Here is a 25,456-nt window from a genome sequence, read left to right on the forward strand (position 1 = left end):
GCAGTAATGCACCAGGAGCCGTAACTACTTCAGAGCAGGACCTGTCCTGCTTGTCCTGGTATCGCTGCAGGAACTATTTTCACGTGCTGCGGATGTAGATCTAAAAACCGTGTGTACCGGAATTAACAGGTGGCAATGGATACCTTAAGATTAGGGAAGCCAGTCCCAGTGGTCTTCTCTGAGAGGGGAGCCCGTGCTTGTCTTCAGATCCTTTCTTCAAAGGCGCTCACGGTGGAGAGTGGTATCACTCCGCCCCTCAGCCCCGCTCTGTTACACTGGAGGCCCACTGGGATTGAAGGTCCAGAATGTGGTTGTGCTTCTGTTTACACAATAAAAATGGGTACCTCAGAACAGGGGATGATGAATTTAGTAATCTTCTTGTCAGATAATCGCTGCTCATAAAATTTTCTCCTCAGGAAAGTCCATGGCACAGAGTGGTATCCTTCCGCCGCTTCCCCACTCCTCTCACCATTGGCTTCTGGAAAATTGAAACTTCACTTTTCCCTGGACAAAGGAGCTTGATAGTAGAATCAAAGTGGTCCAGGGTGGTCAGGGATCTCTTCTGAACCGAATAAAATACTTTGAGTGGACCTCCAGTCGCTTTATCAGTCGCTTTTAAGATACCAGACCGGGAGCTCTGGACTCCTGCTGCCTACATAGCCAGGGTCCTAGGCCACGCCCCCTCCAACTATTGTGAGAAGCTTGTGGAACGCAGTAAAACCGCACAACCTTATTCTTATAATTTGACGCTGTCTTCAGAGGCAGGGCATTCCACACCCTTGCACCACTACTAAAACGCTTTTTAATGCCTCCATTCAATGAATGTGCTGAAAACATTTTGAAAAAAATAATCATACCTTCCAAAGTTGCTGAGCTACAAGTGCTTTGTTCCCCAGCGCTCTCTTGATATTAAGTCACATAAGTGCTACAGACTATCAGAGGCCGCCGATTCGCACCAGCCTTCACAGTTCAGTCACATGGAACGGTTTAATTTGACAGAACTATGATGGCTGCAGCCCATAGCAAACATCACAAGATCGCCAAGGGACAAAGCAGTTGAAGTGGAGCTGGTCCGGGTGATAAGTTTTATTCAGCACACTCGGGGCGATCAAAAGTGGGTTGTCCAATATTAGACAATTCTTTTAGTCTATGTGTTTTTTTTCCAAGGTTATCTAGACTAAAACAGCAGCAGCAAAGATTGAGCTGTGTTAGGTCCGTTTAGGTTTTTCGGCCGCTGAATCTACACAAGCATGTTCCTCCTATACGATGACAGCAAGCAGAGTTCTAGAAGGCAACCAAGAAATTTACATACAAAGTATACTAGAAAGCAGCAGAGTTCTTTATTTAAAAGGGTTTTCTCACGAACCAAGGTTCTTTTTAATCTATAGATCTTGGAAAAATAATAATTTCCACAATTGATGTTTAAATAAAATGTTCCTGTGCTGAGATAATCTTATAAGCGTGCCCCTGCTGTGTGCTGTGTAATGGCCATGTCTCACCGTACAGGAACATGGTCTCATCATACCACAGCTCCTGCGACGGGGAGGAAGGAAAAGAGGATACAGATAGGACAGGAGGGGCACATTTATAAGATTATCTCAGCAAAGGAACGTTTTATTTAACACATCCAATTGTGGAAATTATTTTTATTCCAAGGTCTATTAAAATGAACTTTTGTTTGTGGGGAAAACCCCTTTTAGGCTAGGGTCACACAACCATATGTTTTCCATCTGAGAAAAAAAAGGTCTGATTATGCTAATCACACTCTTATCAGAGTGGCATTCATTTTTCTCGGATGTAGAGAATAAGGAAAATGTTTCTATATTCGGTAAGTCCATGAAAATCAGGCTGCACTCGGTCCAATTTTTTTCACGGACTTGTAGACTTGAATGGCTGAGTGAGATCTGGTAATCGGACATGCTGCGATTATTTTCCTCAGACCACTTAGTTCAAGGAAAAAAATCGGATACGTGCACAGCCTTACTGAATAACATTGGTCCGATGTTAGTGCGATCCGATGTTTTGACGAATTGCACGTGGACCAAAACTATGGTCGTCTGCACGAGCCCAAACAGTGAGCTTTAGGCCACGTTCACAAAAAGCCAAAACCAGAAGTGGAACAATCAGCGGAAAAGTATAATAGAAACCCGTCACCACTTCTGTATTTATCAGCCACTCTTGGTTTTGGCTCACTAATACTGAGGTAAAATACTGACCCAATACTGAGGTAAAATACGGACCAAATACTGAGGTAAAATACTGACCAATACTGAGGTAAAATACTGACCAATACTGAGGTAAAATACGGACCAAATACTGAGGTAAAATACGGACCAAATACTGAGGTAAAATACTGACCAATACTGAGGTAAAATACTGACCAATACTGAGGTAAAATACGGACCAAATACTGAGGTAAAATACTGACCCAATACTGAGGTAAAAGACTGACCAATACTGGGGTAAAATACTGACCCAATACTGAGGTAAAATACTGACCTAATACAGAGGTAAATTACTGACCAATACTGAGGTAAAATACGGACCAAATACTGAGGTAAAATACGGACCAAATACTGAGGTAAAATACTGACCAATACTGACGTAAAACACTGACCCAACACTGAGGTAAAATACTGACCAATACTGAGGTAAAACACTGACCCAACACTGAGGTAAAATACTTAGGTAAAATACTGAATGTGTGCACGTGGCCTTACTCTATGCATTGGCAAAAATGTTATTATGGAAACCATCAACAAGCAGTTTGTTTTATTCGATTTTAACTAAGATTCTTATAAATTCCAGAGAAACCGCAGTACCATCCCCAACAGATTGATGTCATATGAACAACAGATCTGTCAACAGCAGCTGGTATTTGTTTTCCATAGAATAAAGAGTATTTTTTTCCCAACTACAAAAAAAAAAATCATGGCTAGGGGTCCAATGAAAAAAAAAAAAATCAGACCGCAGTCGGATGGTCCGATGTTCAGAGACTGAATGGAGAAGGTATAAAACATTTTTTTTTAAATCTCCACTGCCGAACTAATCGAATCACACTCTGACCATACTTTGATAAAACTGTGACCACGGTCTGATTAGCACAGTGTTTCCCAAACTCCAGTCCTCATGGCCTCCAACGTCATGTTTTCCTCAGTATTGCACAGGGAACGGAATATTAAGGCATCAGAAACTGTGCCCTAATAAAGAAATGCTGACAACACGATGTGTTGGGGGACGTGAGGACCGGAGTTTGGGGAACACTAGATTAGCCTAATCGGACTTATTTTTTCGGTTGTGTGACCCCGGCCTTATACAAATGACAGGACGTACATGGAGACAATGTTGTGTTTAAATAAAAAGACAGAGTTTTTGTATGAAGAATTTATTTGTTCCACACTTTGGGTACACAAGGTATAGTGCATACATATAGGCGTCCCCGCAGATTCAGGACACCCCATAACTGATGTAAGCCATATGGTGCAATCCAGATCCACAGGGGTTAATACTGTGTATTGTTTGCAGACATATTGTGTTAAATGAGCTAAATAAGACAAAGCCACACAATCTGATATGGAGCAATAATATATGGCCCAAAACCTCCCACCATTTGTTAAACTGCTCCCCAATCCACACAAATAGCCATAAAACCTCCCAAAAATGCCCACTTTGGGCTACATTAATGTAAGCCCTAGCCCTTTTTTTGGACTTCGAATTTGTGTCAGTTAGGGGTATTATAAAGCAATGTGACACAGATGACCAATCAGATCACTGCTTCCATTATTAAATCTGTGCTGGCAAAATGAAAGCTGCATTCGGATTGATTGCTATGGGCAAAAGTTTCATACGCAAACTAATGCAGAAGAAAAGTGGACCAGATGTCCATTGCAACCAATCAGATTTCAGTTTTCAACTTTCAGAGGCTCTTTTAAAAATTAGAGCAGCAATTTGATTGGTTGCTGTTGGAAACTACACCATTGAACAAGCAAAGCAGCAATTGTGGACAATATTAGCAGCGCAATTGTGAGACGAGTCTCCTAGCACAGGCCTAAGGAACGGTACCAGGGATATTATATTCTAGCTTATTAAGTCACTGGTGGCATTCATGAGGCACTGCATCCATTCAATTATGGAAGGCAGCCATTTTGGGAGTGAAATCAGAATTTCTTTTGCAGCCAATCAAAATCCTGATCACAGAATAATGGGTGCCACCATCAAAACAATAGCTACATAGTAATCATTTTCCTTAGAATTAAAATTCATATTCCAACCATAACATGACAGCACACACAGGACGTCACCAGCTTTTCCAGACACTTGAAGGTGAAATCTGCTCTATGACAAAGTTGAAAATCACAACTGTCCAAGAGTAAAACTGGCTATATTGCCCATAGTAACCAATCACAGTGCGGCTTTCATTTCTCCAGAGCAGTAATTAAAATGAAATCTTAGCTGTGATTGGTTGCTGTGGAAACATCCTTATTTCCTTTTTTTTGGTCATGCACTGGCTGGATCCATTTTTGGTCTATGTGTCAGTTTTTATAATCTTTGCTCCATCAGTTTTTCATATATGAAAAAAAAAGACGAAAAAAAAAAAAACTTTAGCTATTCTTCTACACAATAAACAGTAAAATACTGTTTTGTTTTCACGGCCCGTTGACTTGCATTGGTGAGTTTCACCGCAACATGGGCCAAGATAGGGCATGTCTGCCAAAGCAGCAACGTCAGTAAGGGTCATAATTACTTTATTGGGATCCGAGCACCCCATGCAGCTTCTCTCGGAAAATATTAGTGTTCAAAAATAAATACAAGCTAAAAATCCTTAAAGGGGTGCCGCTCCTCCGCTCTCTACCCTGTCTCCTGACACAAGCCACATGACCGCTGCAGTCAATCAGCAGACACTGATCGGCTGCAGCCTTCACATTTTTTTTCCCAAACTGAATAACTGTGTTTCTTACACTCAGAATAAAGGCCTATCTAATAGTGGACAGACCCTTTAATTAGGAACTGAAACTGATAAAAGTTTTGAACTAAGAGTCTTGTTCTTATTTTGTGGGGTTAGGGCATGTGGATGTCAGAAAGGAGCGCCACAGAAAACCTTGCACCAACGCTTTAGTATTGCAGTTCAGTCCCACTTACTTCAATGTGTGGATCAACTGCAATACAAACCATGGACTGGAGAGGCGCTGTTTCTGGACTCACTTTTCTAACCCTGAACAACCCCTTTAAGCTTTCAGCTTTATTACCTGAATGTGGCATTGATCCTTTCACACCAATACGACCCATCTTACCACAAAATGGGATTTCTGGGTAATATAAATTTCACGTGGTCGCTTCTCGATTGGATGCCTAAAGCCACAGAAGCTGTTTAGTCACCTTTTGGAACCATCTATATTAATAAAGCTGCTCAACTATCAAATTTCCAAGATTTAACAGGCCCCGGGGTGCTATGCACACAGCTCCCGCTTGCTTTAACCACCAGGTATTTATAACATTATTATTGACTTGTGGCATGTTCTGGCCTTCGAGAGGCTAGACAGTCATAAATTTAAGGGTGGCCTTGAGATTTGCCAACGGTCTCTGCTCCTGAACGCAACGAGTTACATGGTAATAACCCTATAAATTAAAAAGGTGTTTGCTCTACACCATTGCCTAATGTAGAATTACAACTCCCAGCATGCTGGAAAGTCACTGGCTGCAGACCTGGTTATATACGGTGGCCAAGGGGGACTGTGAAGTCACAAGATGAATACTTTACTTTAGCCTGAAGCTGAAGCTTCTGATCCCACATTTTACCCATTTGTAAGGATCACCACTGTGTAGCATCTATACACTGCATATAGTAATATTCCTTAAATCCGACATGGTAGGTGTCAGAATACAAGATATGCTAAAATAACAAAAAACGTTTTAAGACCCCTGTGACAGGGTCACTAGCACAGTGTACGAGGGAGATATGTGTCACTGAGCATGTTGGCGTCAGTGGTATGAAACCAGGGTATTTTTCCTCCTGCACACTCAGTGTTGGGATAGTTTCAAGTAAGCTGCATACATGGGCTGGCTTCACGTGAGCACTCAGAGTGGGCAGGAGAGTGCTCATCATATCTCTCCCTGTAGCCGACACCGACAGGTGTACTAGAAGGACCTGCGGTGATATCACAGTCATGTGATCATATGGTCCTGGTTAAATACCTAGACAAGTGAGACCGTGGGGGTGGTGTCTTGGGAGAGGAAGTACTTCCACGTAGCTCTAAGGAGGAGCAGAAGACACCACCTGGTGCCGGCAGGTTGAGACATGCAGAGGAAAGGACTCTGCTACCCTTTATTTGTTTTGGTGTTTTTTCTCCTTAAGCCAGAAAGCCTCTGTTTTGTTTGTGAACCCTGCCTTGGTGTATGCTGACTCCAATAAACCAGCAGGTGTTTCACCACCAGAGTATTCCATGTATACCTGAAGAAGCAGCTAAGCGTGTCAACCTCTCACACACCCTACAAAGGCTAAAGGAAAGGCTTCAGTAACAAAACAAAACTGTATATAAAACCTGCTATTATACTAAAATGCTGAATTACCAGATGCCGGATTAAGGCTATGTGCACACGATGCAGATTTCCAGCGGTTCCGCAGCGGATTTTACTGCGCAGAAACGCTGCATATCCGCACTGTGATGTATAGTAGCATGTTAGTCAATTGAAAAAAAAAAACCGCTGTGCAGACGCCGCGGTTTTTTCCGCGCGGTTTTCTTGCGGTACAAAATATGCAGCATGTCACTTGTTTTGTGCGGTTTTCCACCTGCTCCATTCTCCAAATCCGCAGGGGAAAACCGCGATAAAAATGGAAGAAAGCCGCAGGAAAAATGCAGGTCATTTGACCTGCGGATTTCTTCAATTCTGCGCGGAAAAATCCGCAGGGAGAAAAAGTACATCTGCACTCAGCCTAAAGGAATTTTACTACACAAATTATAAAGTCGGGATCACACATGCGAAGAATACAGCCGAGTCTCGCATGTTAATAACCGGCAATATATGGAGCTGCACGCTCCGCTCCTGAGTGCCAGCGGCAGTGCCGGGTATTAACATGCAAGACTCGGCTGTATTTCTCGCATGTGTGATCCTAAGGCTGAGGCTACAAAGCCAACTTTGGCGGCGACAAAGCTCACACTACATTGCAGCCCTATGTAGATGAATATAGGGGGGTCGCATTACGGCCTGTAAGGTACCACGACAAGATGTATAGCCGAAACGCGTTGTGTTTTTATGTCTAACACGACAATATGCTGCAATAAATCAGAACCAGTTGGATTTTTTGGCACTTGTCTATGGTGGTGTCTTAGGTCTGCCTATATGACCTGCACTACGCTGCGATGTAGTGGCAACATAGTACGGTCTGTGTTATCACATAGCCCCAGCCTAAAAGAGAATTATTCATCCTCGCAGTAAGGCTGTGTGCCCACGTAAGCGTTTAAGCGTTTTTCGGGGTCAAACCGCTTCAAAAACGCTTAAAATAAGCATCCCACTCATTTTAATGCATTTTGGCCTTTTTGTGCCAATGGATGCGTTTTTTTCCGCATAGGAAACGCTTAGCGGTTAAAAATGGAGCATGCTCATTAATTTTGCGGAAAAGTCCATTTCCTATGAGTCCAGAAGACGCGCGGAAAAACCGCATAAAAAACTGGCGTTTTTTGAGCAAAAACGCACGGAAATAAAACGCGCGTTTTCTGGGAAGGAGTCCGTTTCTGAAGCAGAAATTTTCTGCATACGTGGGCACATAGCCTAAGAGTTCTATCTAGTGTTACTACATTATCATGGCTTTTTTCTTCTTTTTACGTAAAATCGCAGCAAAAAAAAAAAAAAAAACACCACAGCAAACCTATGTAAAACTTCAGCAGGAAAAAAAATCTTAAAAATAAATTGTGAATTACTTCTTTTTCAATCTTGGCAGCATACCTGCACTCTGTTGTCATCGTAGCATGAAAACGTGTCATCTGCCATCACAGTGACATCACCGCTGCAGGGACGAGTTGCCAGTCATATGACAGGAAGCAGTAGGAGACTCCAGAGATTGTGTCTAATTTTAAAAGTGAAAAATTTGAGTTTTCTTGTTCCGTGATTTTTAAATTAAAAAATTTAAAGGGTCCCAAATTTTGCCCTCCTCCCCTCTGGCACTGGGCCAAGGATAAATTGAATAGACATAGAATAAAGGGAATATACGATTATAACACTGCACTGGAGGCAGAGTGCCCCCGTAGGCTATTGTGCTCCAGTTTAGAATGGGCATTAAATATTCTAGTCTGGGCTCTATAAACCACACCGCCCCTGGCAGCTAAAAAGCATTTCCCCTCCAAAAAAAAAAAAAGCACCAGTCACCCTCTTGTGTCTGCTGTTTCTTCTGTACACACCCATCTTTTCTAGAGCACTGAACGGCAAAGCTTCCTATTTATTGTGTTTTATCCATTTAAAGGAATAGTCTCAATATGGAACAATTCCTTTAAAGGGGATGTCCACTACTAGGATAACACCTTCTCAAGATGATTGTTTGACCTCAGAAAAAAAAAAAAAAAAAAACAACTTATACTCCCCTCCCGTGCTGGCACCGTGAGCCCCGACAGAGAGAGTGCCGGCACTGCTGGAACGGTGCTAGAACGAGAGGTGTGTTTTTATTTTAATGGGGCCAAACATGGGGAAGACGTTGTCCTTGTAGTGGACCACCCCTTTAAGAATTCACAAGCCAATTGCTTTTAATAAATGATCGTATCGCCAAGTATCACATTGGTGACTCCGGGGTCGCACCTAAATATAAAAAAATAAGTGCCGGTTACATCTCTTCCTGAGAAAGCCGGGTGTCAACCAATATCTCCACCATTACTGTTCCCACCCAGCTTTCCTAGAGAACTGCAAAGATGGGTATCTACAGTAGGTGCAATACTGACAGCCACCTAGCTTTCCCGGAAATATATTTGAGAAATAGCGGTTTTAATTAACTGACGGGTGATTTTTCGGTTTGGGAAATGCTTCATGTACTCACGGGCACATGTACCGACAGATAGCTTTATTTACTGTAGCCTCGTTTCCCCTCTTTGGTAGTGAACCTCAGTGGGAGTCCAGGGGAATATGGCACCAGGTACCACCACCTGTAAGTCACGTACCACGCCAAAATTCCAAAACTTGTTCCAAGGTATTTTTGCAAAGAGTCGTGAAAATAAAGAGCAGTGCAACTAAACATAAAAATCCACACGGAAACCAGAAAGGCCAGTGATAAAGTCAGGACATTAATAAGATGCTTCTGCCAGGACTTGTCAAAGCAAACAAAGTGCAGGACAGCAGCTTCCTCCAGAATCATCAGGGCGCAGTACGGCAGCAGGAACGAGTGGCCGGATATGTCGAATCCCTCCCAGAAGCCTCCGCTGGCGATACATGAGCGTTTGTCAGTGTAGTCAGCTCGGACCTCCAGCACCTCAGAGGAGTTAAAACACGCGCCCGTGGCGTTCTCAATCACCATGAAGAGATTGGTGCAGGTATACCAGATTATGGTCCCCACCAGGAGGGCGCCCAGCCTGCGGAAAACTGCGCTCAGGCTCCTCGTAGCTACGTAGCTGGTCAAAGCGATGAACGGCAAAAGGCAGAGGAACGTCCATCCCCAGGAAACCTTCACAAAATACCTGATGAAAAAGGAGGGAGAATAGCACATTACATACAGCGTAGTGTCACAGACATGGAGGAGATCAAGCCGGCTAGCAATCTACAGTGAGCACCGCACTGGCTACAATCCACAGTAGTACAGTAATGTCTTATGGGGTCACCAGCTGTGCCTGGTAATAGCAAGGGGGTACTGGCTGTGGCTTGCAAAGTCATGGATCTGGAAATTTCATGGGGGCACCAACTGTGTTTGGCAACATTACAGTGGCACAGACTGTGACGGGAAATATTATAGGAGTAACGACTGTGGTTAGAGGACTTATGGGGGCCCCGACCGTGGCTACTGGATTTATGGGGGCACCGACCATGACTGTAAAGGTTATGGGGGGAATTGACTGAGGCTGGAAAGGTTATGGGGGGCACAGACTGTGGCTGGAAACGTTTGATGTACGTTGCCTCCAGTCCCATCCCCAGTAGGTGGCAGAATGTCCCCTCTCACTACAGCAGGACCTGCAGGCGATTGCTGCTGCGAGGACTGCAGGATTTATGTTCAGGACTATATAGAAAACTCTCATTACACGGTCCTGTAGTAACTGTATACAGGCGCTAGGAGGCGCCCCGCACATGACACTGTACAATGACAAGTCTGCGACCTGCCGAGGCCCCGCCCCCGTCACTCACACATTCAGGACGTTCTTCTTGTTACTGAGGTAAGAGTCCGCCAGCGGCCATTCATCCTTCACCATCGAGCCGACCAGTGAGATGAGCGCCAGGCCCCACGCCGCATGTCTGCGGATGTTCTCACTGAAATATGTTCTCCGTAACCACGAAGCCAAAGCCTCCATCTGCTCCATGCTGGGCCGAGGCCGCCGTCTGTTAGAAAACACGTGACATGGTCTGCCCAATCACAATCCAGCTGACTCAGGGCAGCGTAGTATATTCAAACATGGCGGCTTCCGAGTCATCGCCTTTTTTTCCCTCTAGACTAAGCTTTATTGCTATGTTCACAATTCACATTGTGGTGTAATCGAGCTTGTTACTGATAATCGTCCATGAATGTCCCTTGGGGGTTTATGCTAAAGAAATTCCCTATATGCTCGAGCTCTAATATTGTCCTAAGACGCTCTGCATACACTGCAGCTTTTTTACTTCATTTTTTTAATTATTTTGTTGCATTTTTCTAAAAGAACATTTTTGTAGCTGACTTTTTCTCTTTGTTTTTAACATTGGAAGTGATGCGATTGCTAGACCACAAGATTCCTCCTAGAATCACATGGTTTGAAATGTTAACCCCTTCACCCCCAAGGGTGGTTTGCACGTTCATGACCGGGCCAATTTTTACAATTCTGACCACTGTCCCTTTATGAGGTCATAACTCTGGAACGCTTCCATGAATCCCGGTGATTCTGACATTGTTTTCTCGTGACATATTGTACTTCATGTTAGTGGTAAAATTTCATTCATATAACTTGCGTTTATTTGTGAGAAAAACGGAAATTTGGCGAAAATTTTGAAAATTTCGCAATTTTCCAACTTTGAATTTTTATGCCCTTAAATCACAGAGATACGGCACACAAAAAACTTGATAACTAACATTTCCCACATGTTTACATCAGCACAATTTTGGAACCAAAATTTTTTTTTGTTAGGAAGTTATAAGGGTTAAAAGTTGACCAGCGATTTCTCATTTTTACAACACCATTTTATTTTTAGGACCACATCACATTTGAAGCCACTTTGAGGGGTCTATATGATAGAAAATACCCAAAAGTGACACCATTCTAAAAACTGCACCCCTTAAAGTGCTCAAAACCACATTCAAGAAGTTTATTAACCCTTTAGGTGCGTCACAGGAATTTTTTTGAATATTTAAAAAAAATGAACATCTAACTTTTTTTCATAAAAAAAATACTTCAGGTTCAATTTTTTTTATTTTACCAAGGGTAACAGGAGAAATTGGACTGCAAAAGTTATTGTGCAATGTGTCCTGAGTACGCAGATACCTGATATGTGTGGGGGAACGACTGTTTCGGCGCATGGCAGAGCTCAGAATGGAAGGAGCGCCGTTTGACTTTTTCAATGCAAAATTGGCTGGAATTCAGATTGGACGCCATGTCACGTTGGGAGAGTCCCTGATGTACCTAAACAGTGGAAACCCCCTACAAGTGACCCCATTTTGGAAACTAGACCCCCCAAGGAACTTATCTAGATATGTGGTGAGAACTTTGAACCCACAAGGGCTTTACAGAAGTTTATAACGTACAGCGGTACAATTAAAAAATCATATTTTTTCCACAAAAATGATCTTTTCACCCCAATTTTTATTTTCCCAAGGGTAAAGTTATTGTGCAATTTGTCCTGAGTACGCTGATACCCCACATGTGGGGGTAAACCACTATTTGGGCGCATGGCAGAGCTCGGAAGGGAAGCAGCGCCATTTGACGTTTTTGGCTGGAATTGAGATCGGACACCATGTCGCGTTTGGAAAACCCCTGATGTACCAAAACAGTGGAAACCCCCCACAAATGACACCATTTTGGAAACTAGACCCCCTAAGGAACTTATCTAGATGTGTGGTGAGAACTTTGAACCCCCATGGGCTTCACAGAAGTTTATAACATAAAGCCATACAATTAAAAAATCATATTTTTTCCACAAAAATGATCTTTTCACCCTCAATTCTTATTTTTCCAAGGGTAACAGGACCCTAAAAGTTATTGTGCAATTTTTCCTGAGTACGCTGATACCCCACATGTGGGGGTAAACTACTATTTGGGCGCATGGCAGAGCTCGGAAGGGAAGCAGCGCCATTTGACGTTTTTGGCTGGAATTGAGATCGGACACCATGTCGCGTTTGGAAAACTCCTGATGTACCAAAACAGTGGAAACCCCCCACAAATGACACCATTTTGGAAACTAGACCCCCTAAGGAACTTATCTAGATGTGTGGTGAGCACTTTGACCCCCCAGTGCTTCACAGAAGTTTATAATGCCCAGGCGTGAAAATAAAAAATTCGTATTTTTTCCACAAACATGATCTTTTAGTCACCATTTTTTTATTTTCCCAAGGGTACCAGGAGAAATTGGACCCCAAAAGTTGTTGTCCAATTTGTCCTGAGTATGCTGATACCCCATATGTGGGAGAAAACTACTGTATGGGCACACGTCGGGGCTCGGAAGGGAAGTAGTGACGTTTTGGAATGCAGACTTTGATGGAATGGTCTGCGGGTGTCATGTTGCCTTTGGAGAGCCCCTAATGTACCTAAACAGTGGAAACCCCCCACAAATGACACCATTTTGTAAACTAGACCCCCCAAGGAACTTATCTAGATGTGTGGTGAGCACTTTGAACCCCCCAGTGCTTCACAGAAGTTTATAACGCCCGGGCGTGAAAATAAAAAATTCGTATTTTTTCCACAAACATGATCTTTTAGTCACCATTTTTTTATTTTCCCAAGGGTATCAGGAGAAATTGGACCCCAAAAGTTGTTGTCCAATTTGTCCTGAGTATGCTGATACCCCATATGTGGGAGAAAACTACTGTATGGGCACACGTCGGGGCTCGGAAGGGAAGTAGTGACGTTTTGGAATGCAGACTTTGATGGAATGGTCTGCGGGTGTCATGTTGCCTTTGGAGAGCCCCTAATGTACCTAAACAGTGGAAACCCCCCACAATTGACACCATTTTGTAAACTAGACCCCCCAAGGAACTTATCTAGATGTGTGGTGAGCACTTTGAACCCCCCAGTGCTTCACAGAAGTTTATAACGCCCGGGCGTGAAAATAAAAAATTCGTATTTTTTCCACAAACATGATCTTTTAGTCACCATTTTTTTATTTTCCCAAAGGTACCAGGAGAAATTGGACCCCAAAAGTTGTTGTCCAATTTGTCCTGAGTATGCTGATGCCCCATATGTGGGAGAAAACTACTGTATGGGCACACGTCGGGGCTCGGAAGGGAAGTAGTGACGTTTTGGAATGCAGGCTTTGATGGAATGGTCTGCAGGTGTCATGTTGCCTTTGGAGAGCCCCTAATGTACCTAAACAGTGGAAACCCCCCACAAATGACCCCATTTTGAAAACTAGACCCACTAAGGAACTTATCTAGATGTGAGGTGAGCACTTTGAACCCCCAAGAGCTTCACAGAAGTTTATAATGCCAGGGCATGAAAATAAAAAAATCGTATTTTTTCCAGAAACATGATCAATTAGTCCCCAATTTTTTCATTTTCCCAAGGGTAACAGGAGAAATTGGACCCCCAAAAGTTGTTGTCCAATTTGGCCTGAGTACGCTGACACCCCATATGTGGGAGAAAACTACTGTATGGACACACGTCGGGGCTCGGAAGGGAAGCAGTGACGTTTTGGAATGCAGACTTTGATGGAATGGTCTGCGGGTGTCATGTGCGTTTGGAGAGCCCCTGATGTACCTAAACTATTGAAACTCCCCACAAGTGACACCATTTTGGACACTAGACCCCCCCACGGAACTTATCTAGATGTGTGGTGAGCACTTTGAACCCCCAAGTGCTTCACAGAAGTTTATAACACTCGGACGTGAAAATAAAAAAATCATTTTTTTCCACAAAAATGATATTTTTGCCCCCAATTTTTTATTTTCCTAAGGGTAACAGGAGAAATTGGACCCCAAAAATTGTTTTGCAATTTGTCCTGAGTAGGTTGATACCCTACATGTGGGGTAAAACACTGTTTGGGCGCATGGCAGAGCTTGGAAGGGAAGGAGCAACATTTGACTTTTTCAACTCAGAATTGGCTGGAATTGAGATCAGACGCCATGTTGCATTTGGAGAGCCCCTGATGTGCCCAAACAGTGGAAACCCCCCAATTATAACTCCAACCCTAACCCCAACACACCCCTAACCCTAATCTGAGCCCTAACCCTAGCCCTAACCCTAGCCCTAACCCTAACCCTAATGGGAAAATGGAGATAAATACATTTTTTTTAATTTTATTATTTTTCCCTAACCAAGGGGGTGATGACGGGGGGTTTGATTTACTATTTATGGCGGTTTTTATATTTGGCAGCTGTCGCACGCTAAAAGACGCTTTTTATTGTAAAAATAGTTTTTGCATCACCACATATTGAGAGCTATCATTTTTTCGTATTTTGACCCACCGAGTCATGTCAGGTCTTATTTTTTGCGGGACGAGTTGACGTTTTTATCGGTACCATTTTCGGGCACGTGACATTTTTTGATCGCTTTTTATTCCTATTTTTGGGACAAAGAATGAACAAAAACCAGCGTTTCATGAATTTCTTTTGGGGGGGTGCGTTTACACCGTTCCGCTTGCGGTAAAATTGATAAAGCGGTTTTATTCTTCGGGTCAGTACGGTTACAGCGATACCTCATTTATGTCATTTTTTTATGTTTTTGTCGGTTTTATGCAATGAAAACTATTTTATATAAAAAATAATTATTTTTGCATCGCTTTATTCTGCGAGCTATAACTTTTTTATTTTTTCGCTGATGATGCTGTGTGGTGGCTCGTTTTTTGCAGGACAAGATGACGTTTTCAGCGGTACCATGGATATTTATATGCGTCTTTTTGATCGCGCGTTATTACACTTTTTGTTTGGCGGTATGATAATAAATCATTATTTTTTGCTTCGTTTTTTATTTTTATTTTTTAAGGGGTTCGCTAAAGGGGTTAACTAATGGGACAGTTTTATAGGGCGGGTCATTACGGACGCGGCGATACCTAATATATGTACTTTTATTGTTTGTTTTTTTTATTATTTCCAAAAAATGGATTTATTGGGGGAATATTTTTTTTTTTTTTTCTAATTTATTTGGCGATTTTTTTTTAAAATTATTTTTACACTTTTTTTTATTTTTTTTTACTTTATTAAATAGTCCCAGGTGGGACATCACTGTCCTGTGACAGATCGCCATCTTGGATTCGGGGGCCTGGAGGAAAGGAGCCCCCCGCAGCAGCGCTGCACATTGCGCTGCCGTGGGGGGCTCAGGGAAGCACGGAGGGAGCCCCCTCCCTGCCGATGCTTCCCTTTAACCCCCGGTACACCGCGATCATGTTTGATCGCGGTGTGCAAGGGGTTAACTTGTCGGGGGCGGTCCGTGACCGCCCCTGACACATTGTGCCGGGTGTCAGCTGTGATAATCAGCTGACACCCGGCCGCGATCAGCGGCGCTCACCACGTGGGCGCCGCTGATCGCGCTAGACGTACTATCCCGTCCATGGGCATAGGGGCCCGGGTCCCATGGACGGGATAGTACGTCTCATGTCAGAAAGGGGTTAAAGCTGCCATACCTTACCAATGGAGGGTGATGGCCTGCTGCCTGCTGTCCGTGCCCCCTTAGCTGCCGTGGCCCACGTCTCCAGGCGGCCAGCTATCATTTGACCGATATTTGTGGCTACCTAAAGCCCCCGTTACACACTGCAATATCGCTAGCAATAGCACTGTAAAGTCACCGATTTTGTGACGTAGCAGCGATATTGCTAGCGATATCGCTATGTCTGATACTTACCTCCGACCGGCTCCCCCGCTGCTCATCGTTGGTTGCGCGAGAACGTCCTGGATCATTTCTCGTCGGCCACTTCCTGCTGGGCTTCCTGTGGCGCCGACAAGCGACGCGTGGACGCGGGCGGGAGGTCGTCAGGATCGCCGCGTCTGACAGGTAAGTAGCGACCCCCGACCCCAGCGATGTCGCTGGTGAGATCTGCCTGTGTGGCAGCTCACTAGCGACCACTTAGCGATGCACCAGCCATCCATATCGTTGTCGGGATCGCTGGTGCATCGCTAGGTGTAACGGTACCCTAAGCCACGACTGCACCAGGAGTCTGCTGCACAGCTTGTATCCTAGTCTGGTTATGTGCTACTGGGATTCTCTTCATGGCCACCATACCACCAGCAACTGGGACTGCCATAAAGCTAATGACTTCCCTATGTTACAGATCTGCTATATTTTTAGTGATCAGTCAGTAGCTAATCTACTGAAAGGAAAAAAAAAAGAAAAGCATGGCTTATGGTCTGCAAGAGAGCGGCAACGCTGGAGGCCAGAGTACGACGATCGGTCTGCTTTTTTTTTTTCTTCTCTCCACAAGGCAGCTTCCCTTTGATCACTTTTGATTCTGAGCGGAAAATCCCTTTAACAGTGGGAAACCATCCATATAAAAGAAAGAAGATGTACATGCCCCCGGGACGCTACCCTCTGCTGCTACACTGATAATCTCCCACCATACCTGGAGAGATGGCAGTGAAAATTGGGGTGCACTTAACCCGACCTGGAGGGGAAGTTTATGTGTGGAGTCAGGAGGGATTTACAGGGTGGATGTAGCAGAGCTGTGTGTGTACGAGGTGTATGGAGCGGAGCCACCTGTGTGCGAGGTGTACGGAGCAGAGCCGTGTGTGTACGAGGTGTACAGAGCAGAGCCGCATGTGTACAAGGTGTACGGAGCGGAGCCGCATGTGTACAGGGTGTACGAAGCGTAGCCGCGTGTGTACGAGGTGTACGGAGCAGAGCCCTGTGTGCATGAGGTGAGCGGAGCCGTGTACGTGGCATACAAAGCGGAATCGTGTGTGTTTGAGGTGTGCAGAGCCATGCGTGTACAAGGTGTATGGTGGGCAGCATTCATGTCCCGGATCCAGCAGGACAGTCCCGATTTTGAGTCTGCCCAACTGCCCCGGCTGGGAGGTTACTTTTTCCCGCAGGCACAAGAGTGCACGGCGGAGCCCCAAGGAGCACTTTAAAATTCGCACATGATGTTTCACCAGAAGTGACGTGCTGGAAGCTGACCAGAAATGAGGTAATTTCGGTAGAAGATTATGACGGAACCATGTACGCACTTCAATGGAAAGCTTCAGATCCATCACCGTGTCCTCCTCCGACAGCACGGACAGTGGGATCGCCTTGGACTTGGGGATGTGGGCCATGTGAGCGGATCATGATATGTCCTGCATCAGGCGGCTCAGGTGGGCACTACAATGTGAGCCGGGCTGCTATAGTATCTTTATTTCTTTCTTTCTCTCCTTTCCCCGCTTCCTTTCTCTCACTGTTCTTTCTTTCTTTCCCCTCTTTCTTTCTCTCTATAATTCCTTTCTCTCTATCTCTGTTCTTTCTTTCTCTCTCTGTTCTCTTTCTTTCCCCTCTTTCTTTCTCTCTCTGTTCTCTTTATTTTCTCTCTGTTCTTTCTCTCTCTGTTCTTTCTTTCTTTGTTCTTTCTTTCCCCTCTTTCGCTCTCTGTTATTTATTTCTTTCCCCTCTTTCTCTCTCCCTCTCTGTTCTTTCTTTCCCCTCTTTCTTTTTTTCTCTCTCTCTGTTCTTTTTTTCTGTCCACTTTCTTTCTGTTCTTTTCCTTTCTTCTTTTTTTCTCTGTGTTCTTTCTCCTCTTTCTTTCTCTCTGTTCTTTTTTTCTGTCCCCTCTTTCTCTCTGTTCTTTCTTTCTCTCTATTTCTTGCTTTCCCCTTTCTTTCCCTGTGTTCTTTCTTTCTCTTTCTTTTTCTCTCTAATCTTTCTTTCTCTGTTCTTTCTTTCTCTCTCTGTTCTCTTTCTTTCTCTTTCTCTCTCTCTGTTCTTTCTTTCCCATCTTTCTTTCTCTGTCTCTCTGTTCTTTCTTTCCCCTCTTTCTATCTTTATCTCTCTCTGTTCTTTCTTTACCCTCTTTCTCTCTCTCTCCCTCTCTGTTCTTTCTTTCCCCTATTTCATACTTTCTGTCCCCTCTTTCTTTCTCTCTGTTCTTTCTTTCTCTCTGTTTCTTTCTTTCCCCTCTTTATTTCTCTCTTTCTTTCCCCTCTTTCTTTCTCATTCTCTCTGTTCTTTCTTTCACTCTGTTCTTTCTATCTGTCTTTCCCCTCTTTCTTCCTCTTATCTTTCTTTCTTTCTCTCTCTGTTCTTCCTTACTTTCTCTCTGGTGTATTGGTGTGCACTCAGCCCAACCTGGAGAGATAGCAGTGAATGTTGGGGTGCACTCAGCCCGACCTGGAGAGATAATAATAATTTTTATTTATATAGCGCCAACATATTTCCGCAGCACTTTACAATTAAGCGGGGACATGTACAGACAATAAATTCAATACAAGTTAAGACAATTCAAACAGTGACATTAGGAGTGAGGTCCCTGCTCGCAAGCTTACAATCTACAAGGAAATGGGGGGGGGGGACACAGTAGGTGAAAAGTGCTTGTTATTTCAGGTCTGGCAATTATAATAAATAGGGATTTTCACATATAGCTGCATGATCCGGTCATCAGCCCGTGTGCTTAAGTGCAATAGTCAAGTATCAAGTGCAGTTATCGTGTGCATGGAGGGTGTGGAGACGGATGAATAGTAGGGTGCAGATTCAGAATAATATTTGGAAGGAGGGAACAGGGCAAAGTTAGTTTACTGAGTAGTTGATGTGGTAGGCTTGTTTGAAGAGATGAGTTTTCAAAGCGCGCTTGAATAGGTCGGGGATAGGTATCAGTCTGATCTTCTGGGGAAGTGCATTCCAGAGAGCTGGCTTAGCACGAGAGAAGTCTTGGAGACGGAGGTGCGAGGTTCGGATTACGGGGGATTTTATTCTTAGGTCATTTGTAGAATGGAGGGCACGGTGTAGGTCGATAGACAGAGATGAGAGAGGAGATATAAGGCGGTGCAGAACTGTGGGTAACTTTGTGGGTGAGAGAGATGAGTTTATACTGGACCCTGTAGTGAATAGGTAGCCAGTGTAATGACTGGCACAAGATGGAGGCATCGGTGAAGCAGCTGGACAGAAATATGACCCTGGCTGCCGCATTCAAGATGGATTGGAGAGGAGAAAGTTTGGTAAGAGGGAGACCGATCAGAAGAGAGTTGCAGTAGTCCAGACGAGAATGAATAAGAGCGACAGTAAGAGTCTTAGTAGTTTCAAAGATGAGAAAAGGTCGGATTCTGGAGATGTTTTTAAAATGCAGGTGACGAGCGAGTGAGTGATCGGATATAGGGAGTAAAGGAAAGTTCAGTGTCGAATATGACCCCAAGACAGCGGGCATGCTGCTTGGGAGTTATGGTTGAACCCTCCAGGGTTATTTCGATGTTAGGTAGAGTGAGGTTAGTACAGTAGATGGGAGAAACACAAGAAGTTCAGTTTTGGAGAGATTTTGTTTCAGATAGAGGGAGGACATGATGTTAGAGACCGCAGACAGACAATCCTTGGCATTTTGAATTAGGGTAGGGGTGATGTCGGGAAGAAGTGTATAATTGGGTGTCATCAGCATAGAGATGATACTGGAACCCAAATCTACTGATTGTTTGTCCAATAGAGGCAGTGTATAGAGAGAAGAGGAGGGGGCCTAGGACTGAGCCCTGCGGGACCCCGATAGTAAGGGGACGAGGAGAGGAAGAGGAGCCGGCAAAAGATACAGTGAAGGAGCGGTCAGAGAGGTAGGAGAACCAGGAGAGGGCTGTGTCCTTGAGGCCTATAGAGCGGAGCATAGTGAGGAGGAGCTAGTGATCCACAGTGTCAAATGTGGCAGAGAGATCCAGAAGAATCAGCAGGGAGCAATGACCTTTCGATTTAGCTGTTATTAGTTTCAGTGGAGTGTAAATAGCGGAAACCAGATGGTAAGGGGTCGAGAAAAGAGTTATCTGAGAGAGATAGCAGTGAATGTTGGGGTGCACACAGCCCGACCTGGAGAGATGGCAGTGAATATTGGGTCGCACTCTGCCCGACCTGGAGAGATGGCAGTGAATATTGGGGTGCACTCAGCCTGATCCGGAGGTGCTGGTAACTGGGAATGCTTCCAAGATGTATTGGAGAATAAAATCAACTGCACTCTAGACATTGTGTTAAATGCTTTATATAGAAATGTCTTTATTTTGTATTTATTGTTTCAAGCACAAATCATGTGAAATATAGTGTGGGGACATTTGTGAGCAGAAAGGGAAGATGGTTTCACCTGTTCTGTGTCTATCTCATAGTTGCTGTGCCCAGCGATAGTCTGCTTCCCTGATCTACATGTCTCTACTGGTAACTCCTCCTTTCATTTAAAATAATCTCTGGAGGCAGATTCTCAGGGAGATCTATGTCCCCCCCATTATTTCTCTGAAATAAGACATTCGACTATAGATAGCATTTTTTTCAGCTTCCTATGACCTCCTTGCCCATATAGACAGATAACTTAGGAGGGTTGATCCTACTGACAGATTCCTTTTAAATGTGTGGATCTCAAAGTATAGAGGCACAAAAACAAATTATTTTTTTACAAATATTGTATTTAATGTATAAAAGTAAAAACAAAACTATATAAATTTGGTATTGCCATAATTTTACTGACCCACAGAATGAAGATAACACCTTTTATGTGCAACACGATGAATGGCGTAAAACTTTAAATGTACATAACGGTTAATAAAATATGATTAATATGTTATATGTACCCCCCAAAAGGGTGACACTGATAAATACAACTTATCCCACAAAAAAACCAAGCCCTTGCATCAAAGGAAAAATTAAAATGTGACGTCTCTTAAAATGCAGCAGTGAAAAAAATGAGAAAAAAAACAACTTTGTCCTGAAGTCCCAAAATTGGTTAGTCCTAAAGGACTAAGAGGAGAGTAAAATCAGATTTTTTGTAAAATAAGAAAAGTCACAATCATTTTAGTAAATGTATTATTCCGTCTAGGGACGCTTTATTTTTTGCGCCAATTTACATTTGGTAAAGAGTGTCATTGCTGCTCTATTAGTCTAGCGGCGAGGGTCGATGTGCCATTGAGAAGATTTTATTTTCTACATGACCACTAGATGTCGCTATACCTTTGGAGAAATCTAGCAATGCTCAGAAATATACTAGATGATATAAATTTTAGAATTGTGAAATGTGAGGTGCCACATTGCCGTTGTACAATAGAAAGCATTCCACACGTACAAATGAGGAAAATATAAAGCGTTGAATTGTGGTTGGACAGAGCCAATAAAACTATTCCTCATCTATGTCAGTTGTTTTGGCTTAGCAGCCCTTATGTATTGGGCAAATTATTATTATTGGCAAGAAATAGTAATAATAATTCTGCGTTTGGCGGTATATGTTTCTGCAGCAAAATCTTCAAGAATTTGTTCTCAGCCTCATTAACCATTGGTAGGACAGACTGCCAGGATAAGTCTGACCTCTCTAACCAAAGACTCTGGAACGTCTCTAACTGGGGAATAGAAAGTTACAATATAAGCGGCTTATAATAAAGAAGGATACATTGACATTTTTCCAAGAAGCCATAAAACCAAATATAAAAACCTATTTCTGCCTTTATAACATACAGAATGTGTATGAAAGTTTTCCAAGCCAAACAACTACATGCGCCATGTACTGTAAACGAAATAAATACTAAACGCCCGTCATCGGGCCGCTGGCTCCCTGTTGCAAAAATGCAGAACCTAGAATAGCAGTAAAATGTTTCTAATCTGGCATCCTTGAGACGGTACTAGTTCTGGAGTATCAGATATTCGAAACAATCAGACCCCATATGGCGAAACATATTCTTTTTTGTAATCCTATTTTGTTGTCGCCTTCCAGCACAGGCAGCGCCAGAGGTCTACGCCAGCTCCCAAAGCGATATCTGCTCCGTTCAGTAATCAACAAGACCACTGAAACCTGTGATTGGCTGCAGCGGTCAAGTAGCTAGAAGAGTGATTAGATGCTTCTCTGATGATGTGCTTTGCTATTTGAATGGATGTGATATGAAAAATTAAAAAAATTTAAAAAACATGTTTAACCTCTTCACCCCTCAAGCCTGTTTTTACTTTTCTGACCAGGCCAAATTTTACATCTCTGACCAGCAGTATCGGACTGGGGTGCCAAGAGCCCACCAGTAACATTGACTTTGGGGCCCACTTTTCACCTGCATACAAATATTACACTACCCCGTTCACAAATTTACCTATATCTCTATATAATAATAAACTAGGTAGTTTGGTTAATTAATGATAAGATGCTGCTTTTTTTTCTGTACAGAGTAAAACGTGAATTATGCCAAGTACTGCCATTACAGTGGGGTTGGGGGCCCATGTCTGCACAGGGGCCCACCGGGGATTCCCCTGTTCCCCTATGGGCCAGTCCGAGCCTGCTGACCAGTGTCACTTTATGTGGTAACTAGCTGAAGAGCCCGGCGCTGCCCGGGCATAGTAACTAACTGTGGTTAGCTATAGCAAATTATAATTATCCTCCATCCCATAGTCCCGTGCCCATATACCCATCATACATATCCACGATCCCATAGGCCCGTGCCCATATACCCATCATACATATCCTCCATCCCATAGTCGAGTGCCCATATACCCATCACACATCCTCCATCCCATAGGCCCGTGCCCATATACCCAGCATACATATCCTCCATCCCATAGTCGAGTGCCCATATACCCATCACACATCCTCCATCCCATTGTCCCATGCCCATATACCCACCACACATCCTCCATCCCATAGTCCCATGCCCATATACCCATCATACATATTCGCCATCCCCTAGTCGAGTGCCCATATACCCATCACACATCCTTCATCTCATAATCCCATGCCCATATACCCATCATACATATCCTCCATCTGATAGTCCCGTGCCCATATCCCCATCATACATATCGTCCATCCCATAGTCCCGTGCCCATATACCCGTCATACATATCCTCCATCCCATAGTCCAGTGCCCATATACCCATCATACATATCCGCCATCCCATAGTCCTGTGTCCATATACCCGTCATACATATCCTCCATCCCATAGTCCAGTGCCCATATACCCATCACGCAACCATTATGACATCATAATGAGGGGCGGGGCTTGATACACACTTTTTCCCCATTATGTAGATAGGGGCAAAATTGTTTGGTGAATTGGAATGCGCGGGGGTTAAAATTTTCCTCACAACATAGCTTAGGACGCTCTCGGGGTCCAGACGTGTGACTGTGCCAAATTTTGTGGCTGTAGCTGCGACGGTGCGGATGCCAATCCCGGACATACACACACACACACACACACACACACACACATACTGTACATACATACACACACTTGAGCTTTATATATTAGATAACTCTGGAACGCTTCAAAAGAATCCTACTGATTCTGAGATTTTTTTTGTGACATATTGTACTTCATGTCAGTGGTAAAATTAGTTTGATATGACTTGCGTTTATTTGTGAAAATATCGGAAATTTGGCAAAAATAGCAATTTTCAAACTTTCAATTTTTATGCCCTTAAATCAGGCAGTTATGTCACACAAAATATTTAGTAAATAATAATATTTCCCACATGTCTACTTTACATCAGCACAATATTTGAAACTTTTTTTTTTTTTGTTAGAAAGTTAGAAGTGTTAAAAGTTGACCAGCGATTTCTCATTTGTGCAACAAAATTTACAAAACCATTTTTTTAGAAACCACATCACATTTGAAGTCACTTTGAGGGACCTATATGACAGAAAATAGCCAAAAAGACAATAGTTTATTAACCCTTCAAGTGCTTCACAGGAATTAATGGAATGTGAAAGGAAAAAAATGAACATTTAACGTTTTTTCACAAAATGTTACTTTAGACACCAATTTTTTATTTTTGCAAGGGTAACAGGAAAAAATGGACCCCAAAATGTGTTGTGCAATTTCGCCTGAGCATGCCGATACCCCATATGTGGGAGAAAAACACTATTTGGGCACATGGAAGAGCTCGTAAGGGAAGGAGCGCCGTTTGACATTTTGAATGTAAAATTTGCTGGAATAATTAGCAGATTCCATGTCCCGTTTGGAGAGCCCCTGATGTGCCTAAACAGTGGAAACTGCTCACAAGTGACACCATTTTCGAAACTGGACCCCTCAGAGAATGTATCTAGATGTTTGGTGAGTACTTTTAACCCCCCAAGTGCTTCACAGAAGTTTATAAAGTTGAGCCATGAAAATTAAAAAAAAAAATCACATTTTTCCACCAAAACTATTTTTAGACAAAAATTTTGTATTTTCACAAGGGTAGCAGGAGAAAATGGACCCCTCATTTTGTTGTGCAATTTCTCCTGAGTACTCTGACACCCAATATGTGGGGGAAAACTACTATTTGAGCGCACGGCAGGGACTCAGAAAGGAAGGAATGAAGTTGTTTTGGAACACAGTTTGATGGAATGGTCTGCAGGTGTCATGTCACATTTGGAGAGCCCCTGTGTGCCTAAACAGTGAAAAACACACAAGTGACCCAATTTTGTAAACTAGACCCCTCAAGGAATGTATCTAGATGTGTAGTGAGCACCTTGAACCTCCAGGTGCTTCACAGAAGTTTATAAAGTACAGCTGTGAAAATAAAAAAATCAAATTTTTCTCCCAAATGGACCCCAAAAATTGTTGTGCAATTTTCCACGAGTGCACCAATACTCCACATGTGGTCGAAAAATACTTTTGAGGCACATTGGAAATCTCAGAAGGGAAAGAGTACCATATTGTTCATATTTTGCTGTAATACTTTGAGGGTGCCATGTCACATTGGCAGAGCCCATGGGTGTTTTCCAGAATCAAGCAGCAGTGGATGTTGCGGAGTGAAAATTGCAAATCTGCTATTGTAGGGGCCGTACATTGTAGTGCCCCGTGCATTTCAGTGCCCTGTACATTGCAGTGCCCCATACTTTGTGCTCAGCTCGTGATTCTGGAGACATGCACCCGTAAATTAGTCAGGCTCTCATCGCTATAGAAATGCCAAACGTGGACTCTAAATGTGGTTTAGGTACACTGTGGGTCTCAGAAGGGAGAGGTGTTTACCACTAGGGAATGGGGGTTGCTACAAGGAAACGCGTTTGGGAAAGAATTTCTTAATCATTTCATTCAATTTCATGTATTCGCTCCCCCCTTCCCTA

The 25,456-nt window shown here is 43.4% G+C and overlaps 1 protein-coding gene across 1 annotated transcript; it reads right to left on the reverse strand.

Moving 5' to 3' along the window:
* Positions 1-3,369: 3,369 nt before the first annotated feature.
* Positions 3,370-10,525, reverse strand: FITM2 (fat storage inducing transmembrane protein 2). The gene is made up of 2 exons (XM_073582420.1): positions 10,312-10,525; positions 3,370-9,653 (listed from the first exon to the last, which is right to left on the reverse strand). Exons 1-2 carry the CDS (start codon positions 10,482-10,484, stop codon positions 9,044-9,046), a joined length of 783 nt encoding a protein of 260 aa, XP_073438521.1. The 5' UTR covers positions 10,485-10,525; the 3' UTR covers positions 3,370-9,043.
* Positions 10,526-25,456: the final 14,931 nt, after the last annotated feature.

The sequence above is a fragment of the Dendrobates tinctorius genome, unplaced genomic scaffold, assembly GCF_039654945.1.
Source record: "Dendrobates tinctorius isolate UK_male_01 unplaced genomic scaffold, ASM3965494v1 ptg000071l, whole genome shotgun sequence".
NCBI lineage: Eukaryota > Metazoa > Chordata > Amphibia > Anura > Dendrobatidae > Dendrobates > Dendrobates tinctorius.

What these genes read in the sequence shown, in the direction of transcription:
- FITM2 (XM_073582420.1), bottom strand. Translation starts at nt 10,484, where the DNA reads ATGGAGCAGATGGAGGCTTTGGCTTCGTGGTTACGGAGAACATATTTC. An exon ending in AAGAAGAACGTCCTGAATGT is followed by an intron (nt 9,654 to 10,311) that starts GTGAGTGACGGG and finishes CTTTTTCATCAG; the next exon opens with GTATTTTGTGAAGGTTTCCT.